The 12,135-nt window shown below is 42.9% G+C and overlaps 1 protein-coding gene and 1 non-coding gene across 3 annotated transcripts in view; both read left to right on the forward strand.

Annotated features, from left to right (window-relative positions):
• The window catches only part of TIPIN (TIMELESS interacting protein), a 34,929-nt gene that overhangs the window by 18,492 nt on the left and 4,302 nt on the right, over positions 1 to 12,135 (forward strand). For both annotated transcript variants that reach the window (XM_056571678.1, XM_056571677.1), the window contains exons 3-7: positions 1,575 to 1,674; positions 4,431 to 4,506; positions 6,491 to 6,613; positions 6,700 to 6,763; positions 8,653 to 8,850. In XM_056571678.1, the coding sequence (XP_056427653.1) occupies positions 1,575 to 1,674; positions 4,431 to 4,506; positions 6,491 to 6,613; positions 6,700 to 6,763; positions 8,653 to 8,850 (561 nt within the window). The remainder of the gene's footprint in view (positions 1 to 1,574; positions 1,675 to 4,430; positions 4,507 to 6,490; positions 6,614 to 6,699; positions 6,764 to 8,652; positions 8,851 to 12,135) is intronic.
• LOC130268165 (small Cajal body-specific RNA 14) lies at positions 6,856 to 6,985 on the forward strand. The gene has a single exon (XR_008843521.1). It is a non-coding gene; the product is annotated as a small Cajal body-specific RNA 14 (non-coding RNA).

Here is a 12,135-nt window from a genome sequence, read left to right on the forward strand (position 1 = left end):
TCTTCTTGCAGTCGGGTTTGGGACTGGGGTTGTCTTTCAGTTCCCTTAAGGGTCAGGTTTCGGACTTTTTTTCCTTTCCAGCATCCTCTGGCTTCTAATTCTCATGTCCGGACCTTCCTTCAAGGAGTGGTGCATGCTGCCCCTCCTTATCGGTCACCTTCTCCCCCTTGGGACTTGAATCTGGTTCTGGGTGTCCTCCAAGGTGAACCTTTTGAACCCCTTAGGGAAGGTGTCCCTGCGTCTCTTTTCTTGGAAAGTGGCGTTTCTTGTTGCTATCACCTCCATTCGGAGGGTGTCTGAATTGGCAGCTCTCTTCTGAAGTTCTCCATTTCTGGTGATTCACCAGGACAAGGTTGTCTTTTGACCTGATCCTTCCTTTTTGTCTAAGGTTGTTTCGGCCTTACATCTCAATGAGGACATTGTTCTTCCGTCCTTTTGTCCCACTCCTTCTCATCCTAAGGAGCATTTACCCGACAAATTGGATGTGGTTCGGGCTGTTAGGTATTACCTCTCTCTATCTCCTCTTCGTTTCGTCAGTGCAATTCCTTTTTCGTCCTTATGGAAGGGCATCGTAAGGGACAGCCTGCTTCCAAGGCCACCACTTCTCGGTGGATCCGGTCTGCCATTTTTGAAGCCTATCGCTGTAGGGGGAGGATTCCTCCCTTCAGGGTTGTGGCTCATTCTACCCGCTTCTGTTGGGGCATCCTGGGCTCTCCAGAACAAAGCCTCGGCCTCGCAGATTGCAAGGCGGCTACTTGGTAGTCTTTGCACACTTTCTCGAGGTTCTACCGGGTTCATACCTTCGCATTGGCTGATGCTAGTCTGGGCCGTAAACTGCTGCAGGCGGCAGTGGAACAGCCGTCTGCCTGACTATCTGCCCACCCAAGGGACGGCTTTGGTACGTCCCACGGTCTGTGTCCCCCAATGGAGCCGATAGAGAAAAGGAGATTTTTTAACACTTACCGTAAAATCTCTTTCTCGAAGGATCCATTGGGGGACACAGCTCCCGCCCCTTTTGGGTTTCTCTTTGGTTCTCTGTCCGAGGGTGTGTTCAGTTATATATTTTCTTCTGTTCTCGGACGGTTAGTGTTTTTTCCTTGACATGTCGGTCCTCTCCTATTGCTCTAGTACTTAAACTGATTACCTCAGGGCCTGGAGGCGGGTATATCCTGCTGGGAGGAGCTGACTTTCTTTTTGCCATAGTGTCACCTCCTAGAGACAGCAGCATACACCCACGGTCTGTGTCCCCCAATGGATCCTTCGAGAGAGATATTTTACGCTAAGTGTTAAAAAATCTCCTTTTTCCTTTTTCTTCTGTAAAAACTGAACAGAAGTATTAAGACAGTCGGCTAGCCCGTTATTCTCTTCTACATATCTTCCTTCCTTTGTTTTTAATTTAGTTATTCCTTTGTTTTAATTTCCTTTTTTCATTTATATATCTGAAGAATGTCTTATCCCGTTTTTTTCACAGACTGAGCTATTTTTTCTTCTGCCTGCACTTTAGAAGATCTTATAACTTGCTTGGCCTCTTTCTGCCTAATCTTGTAGCTTTCCCAATCCTCATTTTCTCCTAGATGACTGGACTAAAAACATGGGGCAGACACAACCAGAAGAAGCACCAAAGCCTGTCAGGCGGGCCGTAAAGAGACCACAGCCTAAGCTAGATGCTCAGCGGTATGTACGGAATGTATAGATTCTTTTATTTTTTTTTAAGCGTACCTGTCAGATCACTAAAAAAAAAAAAACTTATGTTGCGCAGTATCTCATCGTGATCATGTACATGTACTTTGTATGTGTCTGTGACCTACAGTTCTTTTTTATAGAGTGAACTTTACATTAGAATGACATGTTCTCTTTCTTCTGTGGGTCAATACAATTATAACAATACCAATATTTACATAGTCTTCTATTATTGTACTATTTTAAGTGTCAAACTTTTTAAAGAAATTAAGTGTTTAACCCCTGCCCGCAAAATCAGGTACATGTACGTGATGATTAGGGATGACTTCCCGTATCACCATGTACATGTGCCTGATGAGAATAAACTGTCACAGCACAGCCGAGCCTCCCTGAAGCCGGCCAGCGACCAATCGCAGCGGTCCCTGGCCGGCGATTGCTGCTAATGGTCCGTCAGTACAGATGGACCAATAGCAGGGATCTGGTGCGGATCTCCTCCTTCCCCCTCTCCTCTTTCGCTTCACTGTGTGAAGCAGTCAGTGGTGAGGGAGGGGGGCCCATCGGTGGAGGCCACCTTCGGGCACTCAGGATCGGAGCTGCGCTCTGATCCTGGGTTTACCCTGTAAATGCTGCGGTAACTGAGACCGCAGCGTCTATTAGGGTAACAGAGGGAGTGAGCTCTTTCTGTCACTGATCGGCGCTCTGCAAAGTGAAAGCAGAGCGTCGATGGTTGCCATGGCAACCGGGGGCCTTACATTGGCCTCCGTTGTCATGGCAACATGAGGTAGGGACTGATCTATCCTATGCCTGTCAGTATTGACAGACATAGGCATAATTCAATGGAGTACAGATGTGTACTCCATTGAATTATAGTAAAAAAAAAAAAAAAAAAAAAAAGCTTGACAAAAATGAGAAAGGTAAGTGAAAAATAGATTTAAAAATAATTGTGTATAATACTCCCTCAAAAATAGTCCCCCCAAATACATTAACATGCCCTGCAAAAAGAGTCCTCACACAATTGCATCAGTGAAAAAATAAAAAAAAGTTACAGCTCAAAGAATGCGGCGACTTACATGATTTAAAAAAAAAATAATAATAATAATTTAGTGCCATAAATGAACTAAAATATTTTTAAAATAAAGTATATAAATTTGGTATCGCCGTAATCTTATCAACCTGCAGTGTAACGTTAACATGTCATTTATACCGCTTGGTGAAAAAAAATGTGAACAAAAAAACAAGTGCAGAATAGATAATTTTTTTTAATGTATACCACCTCAGAGAAAATAAAATAAAAAATGATCAGAGTGTCACATGTACCGCAGAATGGTACCAATGAAAGCATTAACTTGTCTCCCCTGTAATTTTATGATGCCAACAAAATATCCTAAACTAAAAGGATCCCCAGAATCCACACAGCACGCCTTATTGTCTGATGTCTGTGTGAGAGACACGTAGCACACAAAGGCCACATATGGGATATTTCTAAGTACGTCAGAATTCGGGGAATAAATGTTGAGTTTTATTTCTTTGTCAACACCTACTGTGTTACAGAAAAAAATGGGGGTATCGAACATACAGGCCCCTCAATTCCACTTCAGAACTGAACTGGTCCCTGAAAAATCAGATTTCTTGAAAATCTGGAAAATTGCTACTAAACTTATAAACCCTCTAACAGTCTAAAAAAAAGTAAAACAATGTTTATCAAATAATAGGAACATAAAGTAGACATATTGTGAACTAATTAATGTGAACTAATCTTGCAGCAAATTAATGTGAACTAATCATTAATTTGCTGCAGCATGGCTATTTGTCGTACGAGCAGAAAATATCAAACGGTCTCCGAATCGCTTTCATAAGTGAAAGCGTTCCAAAGTTATTACCAAATAAGTGAACGCATGTCAGATTTTGAAAATTTGCCTTGGTCATTAAGGTCAAAACAGGCTATTGAGTAAAGGGGTTAAAATAACCGTATTCTGACCCCCCCTATAACAGCCTTATTTTTGGGTACATGAGGCTGTATGAGTTCTCATTTTTTGCACTGTGATCTGTAGTTTTTATTAAAACCACTTATGTATTTTTGATCATTTCCTATTCCTCTCCCTCTCTTTCTGGGATCTGATGTGATCAAAAATCTCCAATTATTTTACATGTCATTCACAGTATGGAATCATAAACATTGGGCGAGATTTATCGAAACCTGTGCAGAGTTGAACCATTGGCCATAGGAACTAATCAGATCATGTTTTTCTTTTGCATAGAGCGACAAGAGAGCGCCTTCTCCGGAGGCTAGACATTGCTTTGGGCAGCTGCATTTTTTCTAATGTTGTTCCAATAAATTTGATAACAATATGAACACATTTGTAATGGATGGGACTCATAGGCTATTTTTGTAGTTAATAGAATTGCCTGCTTTAATCCTTTTGATGTGCCTTTAGTTTCTTTAAAATTTGACAAAACAATGCCAGACTTCAGGAATTTTGTTAGTTGTCATGGCAACCCATCAGCACCCTATACTTTTCAAATGCCTTCGATGCCATGAAGATGCCTGGACTTAAAATGCCAGGGTTGGCCTTTCCCCCCAATCCTATCAGGATTTGGGGTTTATATGGCTTTATTACACCATCCTCTCGCCATAGTGGCATGGGTACACTAAATAGTAACCTAGAAAGCACGGCAACATATATGTCTCTGATTGTGAAGGGTTAAGGCGGCTTTAGAAATACTTCTAATCTTCTAATGTGTCTGTCTAGGCTGACTTCACAACGTGGTTTACCTGCCTTAAGGAATCTGTTTGATGGCACAAAATTCAAAGGCAAGGGGCATGAGGTAAGCTGTGGTATGGTGACTTTGCTCCCTGCAGTCAACGAAAGATGTGAAAGATTTCTGTGTTAACTATCAAACTACAAAAGTGGCGTTTAAAGAAGAATTTTTTTTTTTTGTGTTTTGAAAAAGCCTGTGTGTCTATGGTTCAGAAATGACTCCCAGCATGTGGGCTACGATAACATGGCAAAATCTGTTCATTAAAGCTTTGGACTATATAAAAAGTTTCTTATATCATTTCTATATAGTTCTTTTTTGGGGATGCTCCTTAGCTTACAGGATTGTGATCTGCATTTTTATTTAATTTGTCTGTCTCTTGAGAAATTGCCTCCTATCTCTGTTTCCAGGGATTTTTTTTTCCTTTCACCTTTTGGTATTTACAGCTACCAGAAAGGCATGCTGGATGGATTAATAGTGATGCCCACAGAAAGTTTTTTTTTGTAATGTAGGGTACATTTATTTGGGGTACATTCACACATACAGGATCTGCTGGGTATTTTTGCAGCTGATTTTGCTACCCATTGAAGTTAATGAGTAGCAAAATCAGCTGCACAAAATATGCAGCAGATCCTGAACGTGTGAACATACCCTTAGGGTCTATTCACACATACAATATCCTGCGCATATTTGATGCGCAGGATTTGAATCTGTGGTCAGTCAATTCGTCTACATTGAAATCTTCAGCTTTAAATCCCGTGTATCAGATATGTGCAGGATACTAATACACATGAAAAGACCCTTAGGGTACGCTCAGACGAGCAGATCCACAGCGTATTTTACGCTGCGGATCCGCCACCGAAGGACCGCTACAGGGTGCTTTTAGATGTGCCTGTGCTTTTAGATGTGCCTGCTCGGAGAGGCAATACGTTGCGAGTCACCGCAGGCATGCGCAGTATACTCGCATCACAGCTGCCATCGCGGCCTAGCTCAGGGAGCAGGGGGAGCGGCCACGATATGTGCGAGTACACGGCGCATGCGTGGCGACTCGCACATCGCAGCAGTGAGTCTGCTCGTAGCGGCGTAGTGCCGATCTGAGCAGGCACATCTAAAGGCACCCTGTAGGGGTCCTTCGGTGGGGGATTCACTCGTCTGAACATTCCCTTAGGGTGTTTTCACATGTAAAGGATCTGCTGCGTATTTAATGCTGCAGATATGATGCTGTGTTTAATCACTTAAGTTTACAATGAAATCTGCAGCATCAAATATTAAGCAGATCATGTTTGTGTGAATACACCCTTAGGGTACATTCACACGTACCGGGTCTGCTGCATATTTTGTGCAGCTGATTTTCCTACCCATTAACTTCAATGGCTAGAAAAATCAGCTGCACAAAATATGCAGCAGATCCTGTACGTGTGAACGTACCCTTATGGTGTATTCACATGTACAGTATTCTGCGCAAATATGATGCACAGGATTTTCTGCTGCAGATTTCAATGTACACTTATTGACTAAATATAGCTTCAAATCTTGCGCAGGCTACTGTACGTGTCGGTATCCCCCTTACCAACACAGGCTTCTGTTTTGGTAACGCTGCAGCGCCGGACCAAAGTTTGCGGGGGTCCCAGCGATCATACATGCTATCATCTATCCTTTGGATGTTTAGGGGCAGAGTATCCCTTTAAGGGTCTATTGACAGGTACAGTAGCCTGTGCAAGATTTGAAGCTATATTTAGTCATGTAGTTTATAACATGTTTACGGGCGGAGTACCCATTTAAAGGGATTGTCCTGAAGATATGTTTACAGTTCAGGCTCACAAAAGTGACTATATTTTGACTGAAAAGTCCATGGGGCCAGTTCTTGTCTGTGCTCATATATTTTGACTTTGTGTAGAGACCCAGACCAGAAAGTTCTGCACAGTGAGTAGATTGGAGGAGGTGATTACTTTGCTTTTACTTTTAATTGTTTGGTAGTTGGGATTAATGGGTCTTCAGTTAAAATAAATTAAAACACAATTTTTCTTCCTGACATCATTTTTTTTCCCTACAGGCCGAGGATTTGAAGGTTCTCATCAGGCAGATGGAGAATTGGGCGCACAGACTTTTTCCTAAGCTGCAGTTTGAAGACTTTCTTGGTCGACTGGAAACTCTAGGGAATAAGAAAGAAGTGCAAGTGAGTAATGGCAGCAGTAGGTGTTTTAACATAGTATTTGGCTCTTTTCTTAAACTGTATAAAACACCACTTTTTTCCCTCTCTAGACTTGCTTAAAAAGAATACGAATGGATCTGCCTATTGTGCATGAAGATTTTATGGGTGAAGAAGGTATTTTCCATGTTCAGTTTATAAATCACAACTATGATGCTTATTCTTTCTGCATCATATTTAGCAGAGATTGGTCAAGCCTTGAACTGTATGTGGCAGATACCCCAAGGTTACATTAATAAGTAGTTTAATGTGACTCCAGACTGCCACATAGAAGAAAATGGTTCCTGCCGACAGGACCTAAAAAGATGTGAGGCTTCCTGTGCGATGGCTCCATACACTTGAGTTTTGCCCTTAATTTAGTATTATCTTCACTAACTAAAATGACTAAACTAGAATGACAGTTTTGTTTAGTAACATTAAGGAACAATCCATGCGAAACTGGATAGAGGATAAGTAGCTTATGGCGGGGGGTCTGACCACTGGTACCCTCCTTCAATCTCCTGAAGGGGACCCCAGCTCTGTGAAGAGCGCCTGCTATTCATTTATTAACATAGGTTGAATAAAAGACAAGAGTCCATAGAGTTCAACCTTAAACTCTACTGTGTTGATTCAGAGGAAGACAAAAAAAAACATGAGGCTGTTGCCAGTTTCCCCATGACGGAGGGAAAAAGTTCCTTCCCAAATCCAATGTGGTAATCAGAATAAATCTCGGGATCAACATTCTATCCTTATAAATGTAGTATCCATAACTTTTTTGGACTTGTTTGAGTTAGACATCACATGGCAGAGAGTCTTACCGCTCTTACAGTAAAGAATCTCTGTCTGTGGTGATGGTGAAACCTTCTTTCCTCTAGACGTAGAGGATGCAACCTTGTCATTGTTACCAGCCAACGTATAAAAAGATCACTAAAAAGATTGCTGTACTGTCCATTCATATATTTGTACAATGTAATCAGACCCCCCCCCCCCCCCCCCCCAAGACGGCTTTTCTCTAAACTAAATGATCCCAAGCTTGATAACCGGTCTTGGTCCTGTAATCCCCCCCCATACAATCAATTATTCTTGTGTCTCTCCTCTCCTTTTTATATACAGGTTCTCATAATTGGACACAATACTCCATATGTGGTCTGACCAATGCTTTATACAGAGGCAAAACGATGTCCTTGTCTCTAATCCTCCCTTAATACATCCATGACTTTATTAGCCATGGCAGCAGCTGCCCGGTACTGATCACTAAAGTTGATCTTACAGTCCACCAAAATCCCCAAATTCTTTTTGGTAGAAGTTTTACCTAATGTCTAATTATTTAGCACATATTTGTTTTTACAGCCCAAGTGCATAAGCTTACATTTATCCTCAATAAATTGAATTTGCCAAGTCTGTGCCCAAGTTTCTGGACTCCCCATATCCCTCTGTAAGCACTCCAGGCATCTCTCGTGCTCCCATAAAAATGAATGGCACATGCTCCTCGATGAGAGCTGGGGTCCTGTTCAGAAGATGGGGGTCTGACTGCTGGGATAGGGGATAAGATTGTTTTCACTGGAAAAACCCTTTAAAGGGGTTCTCTGGTGCTTAAACATCTTATCCCCTATCCAAAGGTCCCCAGCGGTGGGACTCCCGCGATCAGGCATCTTATCCCCTATCCTTTGCATAGGGGATAAGATGTTTAAGCACCGGAGAACCCCTTTAAGCAGCACCCTCAAGCCCCACACTAGGCATTACTTAATCATCCTGCCTAGGCTTCTGGCTTCATCTATCATTCCCTAAAGTCATCACATTTTTGGTGTATCCGGTTTTTGGTGTTAACTGCAAAGAAAAGTGATGGCTATGGCTTGGTTTTTGGCTTACTGCACAGTTCAAGCACATGCACTGCGATAGGTGCTGCATTAGAGCTCTGTACAACATGGAGATTGTAGAGAACCAGAATATTCCCCCATGTGCACAAGTCCTTAGTCTGCTAGTCACTAGCTGTCTGTTTAATATGTTGAATTGCTGTTTTTTTATAGTTGTTATTCAGAAGGAGGAGGATGGTCTGGACTTTGGCTCTGAAGAATTTTCTGCGCTCCCAGAGTCTTCTCCTCCATCTTGTTCTCAGACGAAGGCAATTGAACTTAGTGAGGAGACGCTTCAGAGGATTGAAAGGAACAGGCGCTTGGCTATGGAGAAGAGAATGCAGAAAATGCAGGCCCAAGCCGACAGTCAAGGTACAACTCTTACACACCTGTCATTAAACTGAATCGTAAGGTTAGGTTCACACTGTTTTTTTCTGGCATCACTTGTCCCTTATCTACGCGGCTGTAACAATGCATCAATAATTTTACATATTGGCCGACATTTATCATTGTCTTTAGACAGTTTTTTGTGTCCAGAAAAGGCGCAAGCAAGGTTTATTTGCACCTTTTTTTTGCTCCTTTTGGTTTACACATTTCTGCTTATTTTGAGTTGCAATACACTGATTTTGGCAATACACATGATATGGAAGGGTTTTACACAAACGACCTGTTAGTTGTATAAATGTTGCTGAGAAGCATTAGATCAAGGTGCATGTTGTGGATGTGCGACCATGTCTGTTGAATTCACATTGGTCCTCATTTACTATTCTAAACCCGACTTGTTTTGTCGGGTTCTTCTGGCGCATCTTTGTCTGCGACATGTCGCAGACATCGTGCGCCAGTCTGCGACACGATGCAACATTTTTTCCCGACGGACCCGATGTGGATTCTCCCAAACCCGAAAAAGGGCGTAACCCGACATTTCTGAGCTTTCCCACGTATTTATAAAGGTTTCCAACCCGAATTTGTTGAATTGTTGTGGATTTTTTCCCGACAACTCAGAGGAGTTGGAAACCAAAACCTACAAAACCCACGTGCGACAAACAGGATGCGACATAATAATAAATACCAGGGGAAAAAAGCAGTCGGGTAAGAAAGCAAGATAGACTTACAACCCGATTTTCTAAGTAAATGAGGGCCATTGTGTTTTCTATCCCTGGTTTGAGTGGCATAGGGGCTGCTCTGCCAGTTGGGTTGTTCCCTCTGTGGGCACTGGTGTTGGGGTGTGGTGGTCACCGCTCAGTGCTGCGCCATTTAATGCTAGGGACCCGCTACTTACAGATGGCCGTGGCTAGCGGCTTGCACTTCATGATCATAAAGTACACTAATGACCTATTAGTTGTATAAATGTTGTTGACAAGCATCAGATCAAGGTGCATGTTTTGGCTGTGCGACCATGTCAGTTTTTTCTCCAGTTGAATTCAAGTTTTATGAACTGTGCCTTTTTGTGAAAAGGCACAAAACCACCAAAACATCTCTAAAACTACACCAGCCCAGACTTACCGTAGCTTTTTGTTGTATGTGAAGAGTGAAGTTTTAGAAAATGTGACCTGCACAAAATTTATCAAATGCTCTGCGACCATTTAATAAATTTGGCGCTCCTACACATTACCAGCACACAAAAAAGGTGTAGAAAAATGCTTCACTTACACCTACAATGATAAATACCGGCTATTCTGTGCACAGTAAACCACTTTCCCATAGACTTACATAGAACACACTATGTTAAATATGCAGATGCAATAAGTCCTCTATTTTGCAGACGCGTTTTTACAAATAAAATAAAATTCAAAATAAACTGTGTGAACCAGGCCCTATGGTTGATGTTAACAATGCACAGTTAAATAGAATCACATATTACTGTCAGACTTGGATGGAGCCTGACCTGTGGAAGAAATAGTATAGAGAGGTTACAGTAACTTAGGCCCCTTTCACACTATAGAGTTGTTCCGTTAAAAGATCCGTTATAAACGTCCGTTAGAAAAGCCTTAAAACGGATGTTAAACATCCGTTACAAAATCTCATTAAAGTCTATGGGATTTTTTGATTATCCATTATAACCTGTTATAGCCCGTCATGAATAACGAACGTTAGTTGTGACTGAAGAAAAAATGGCACATGCACTAATTTTTCTTCCATCACAAGAAATAGGTAAATTAACGGCCATTATTTTTAACATTGAAGTCTATGGCAAACGGATGAGCCTTTGTCATCTGTTTGCACCTGGTTTATAATATTCGTTATTACTTCTGAGCATGCTCCGAAGAGGTGACATCAGCAGACTCCTGCAGTGCTGAGGGACTACTACTACTCCCATCATGGAACAGACTTGTTTCCATGATAGGAGTAGTAATTCCCCGGCTGCAGGAGTCTGCTGGGGAGGCTAAATTAGTGTTTGTACTACAATCCCCATCATGGAACAGACTGTTCCATGATGGGCGGTGTAGTACAGGGGCTGAGGGATTGATCGTACCGGGTCACACTTCTAAGACCCGATGCGATTAGAAGTTATTAAACGGGAGCGGGCAGCATGCTCCACTCCCCTGCTATGTACGATGTATTTTACTTTCATTTTTAAATTCCCCGTAACGGATGAGCCATTCAGGGCTCCCGGCGGGGTTTTTAAACTTCAGTGTTCCTTACTGTATAATCACATTCCCATCTTCTCTTCTAGTGCTGTCACAGCAGGGACATGCCATTCCATTCCCTGCTGCTCATCTCCGTATCTGACAGAGGAGCAGCGGAGAATGGAGGGACTTGTCCCCCCTGTGCTCTGTTTATAGCGCTCCATTTCCCCTGACCTGTACCCCCAATGCGCTGCTTAATTCGTTCGCCGCCGCCGCCCGACCGTTCATTCGCCCCCGCTGCTGCCCTGCTCCAAGCACAACCTGACAGATGAGCAGTGGGGAATAGACTGACCTGTCCCCGCTGTGTGCTCTGATTACGCTTGGAGCAGGGCAGCATGGGACATATTGGGCGGTGGTGGGGAATATATGAATGAGGCAGCATTGAGGGTACAGATCAGCTACCCGCGGCGGGGAATGGAGCACTAGAACAGCGCACAGGGGGGACAGGTCAGATACAGGTCAGATACAGAGATGAGCAGCAGGGAATGGAATGGCATGTCCCTGCTGTGCGCTGTGAGAGCGCTAGAAGATAAGATGGCCGGGCTGGGGAGTGGAGCATGCCACCCGCGCCCCTGTTTAATAACGCATTGGGTCTCAAAAGTGGAACCTGGTGCGATCAATCCCTCAGCCCCTGTACAACAATCCCCATCATGGAACAGAGTCTGTTCCATGATGGGGGTTGTAGTACAAACGCTAATGTAGCCTCCCCAGCCACCGGCAGACTCCTGCAGCCAAGGAACTACTACTCCCATCATGGAAACAAGTCTGTTCCATGATGGGAGTAGTAGTAGTCCCAGCTGTGGGAGTCTGTAGGCAGAGGTGTTATAACGGCCGTACATGACAGATGTTATAATGGGTCTTAACTGATGAATATGCCCATTATTTTGACAGACGTTATTCAGCCGTTAGTACCCGTTATTTCACCGAAAACTGATGTTTAATAACGAATTAATACTCAGTGTGAAAGTAGTCTAAGACCTACATAACGAAAAATAACACGTAGGCCTTTGTGGTCATTATATTCTGTAAG

This window comes from Hyla sarda, chromosome 4, assembly GCF_029499605.1.
Source record: "Hyla sarda isolate aHylSar1 chromosome 4, aHylSar1.hap1, whole genome shotgun sequence".
Taxonomy (NCBI): Eukaryota; Metazoa; Chordata; class Amphibia; order Anura; family Hylidae; genus Hyla; species Hyla sarda.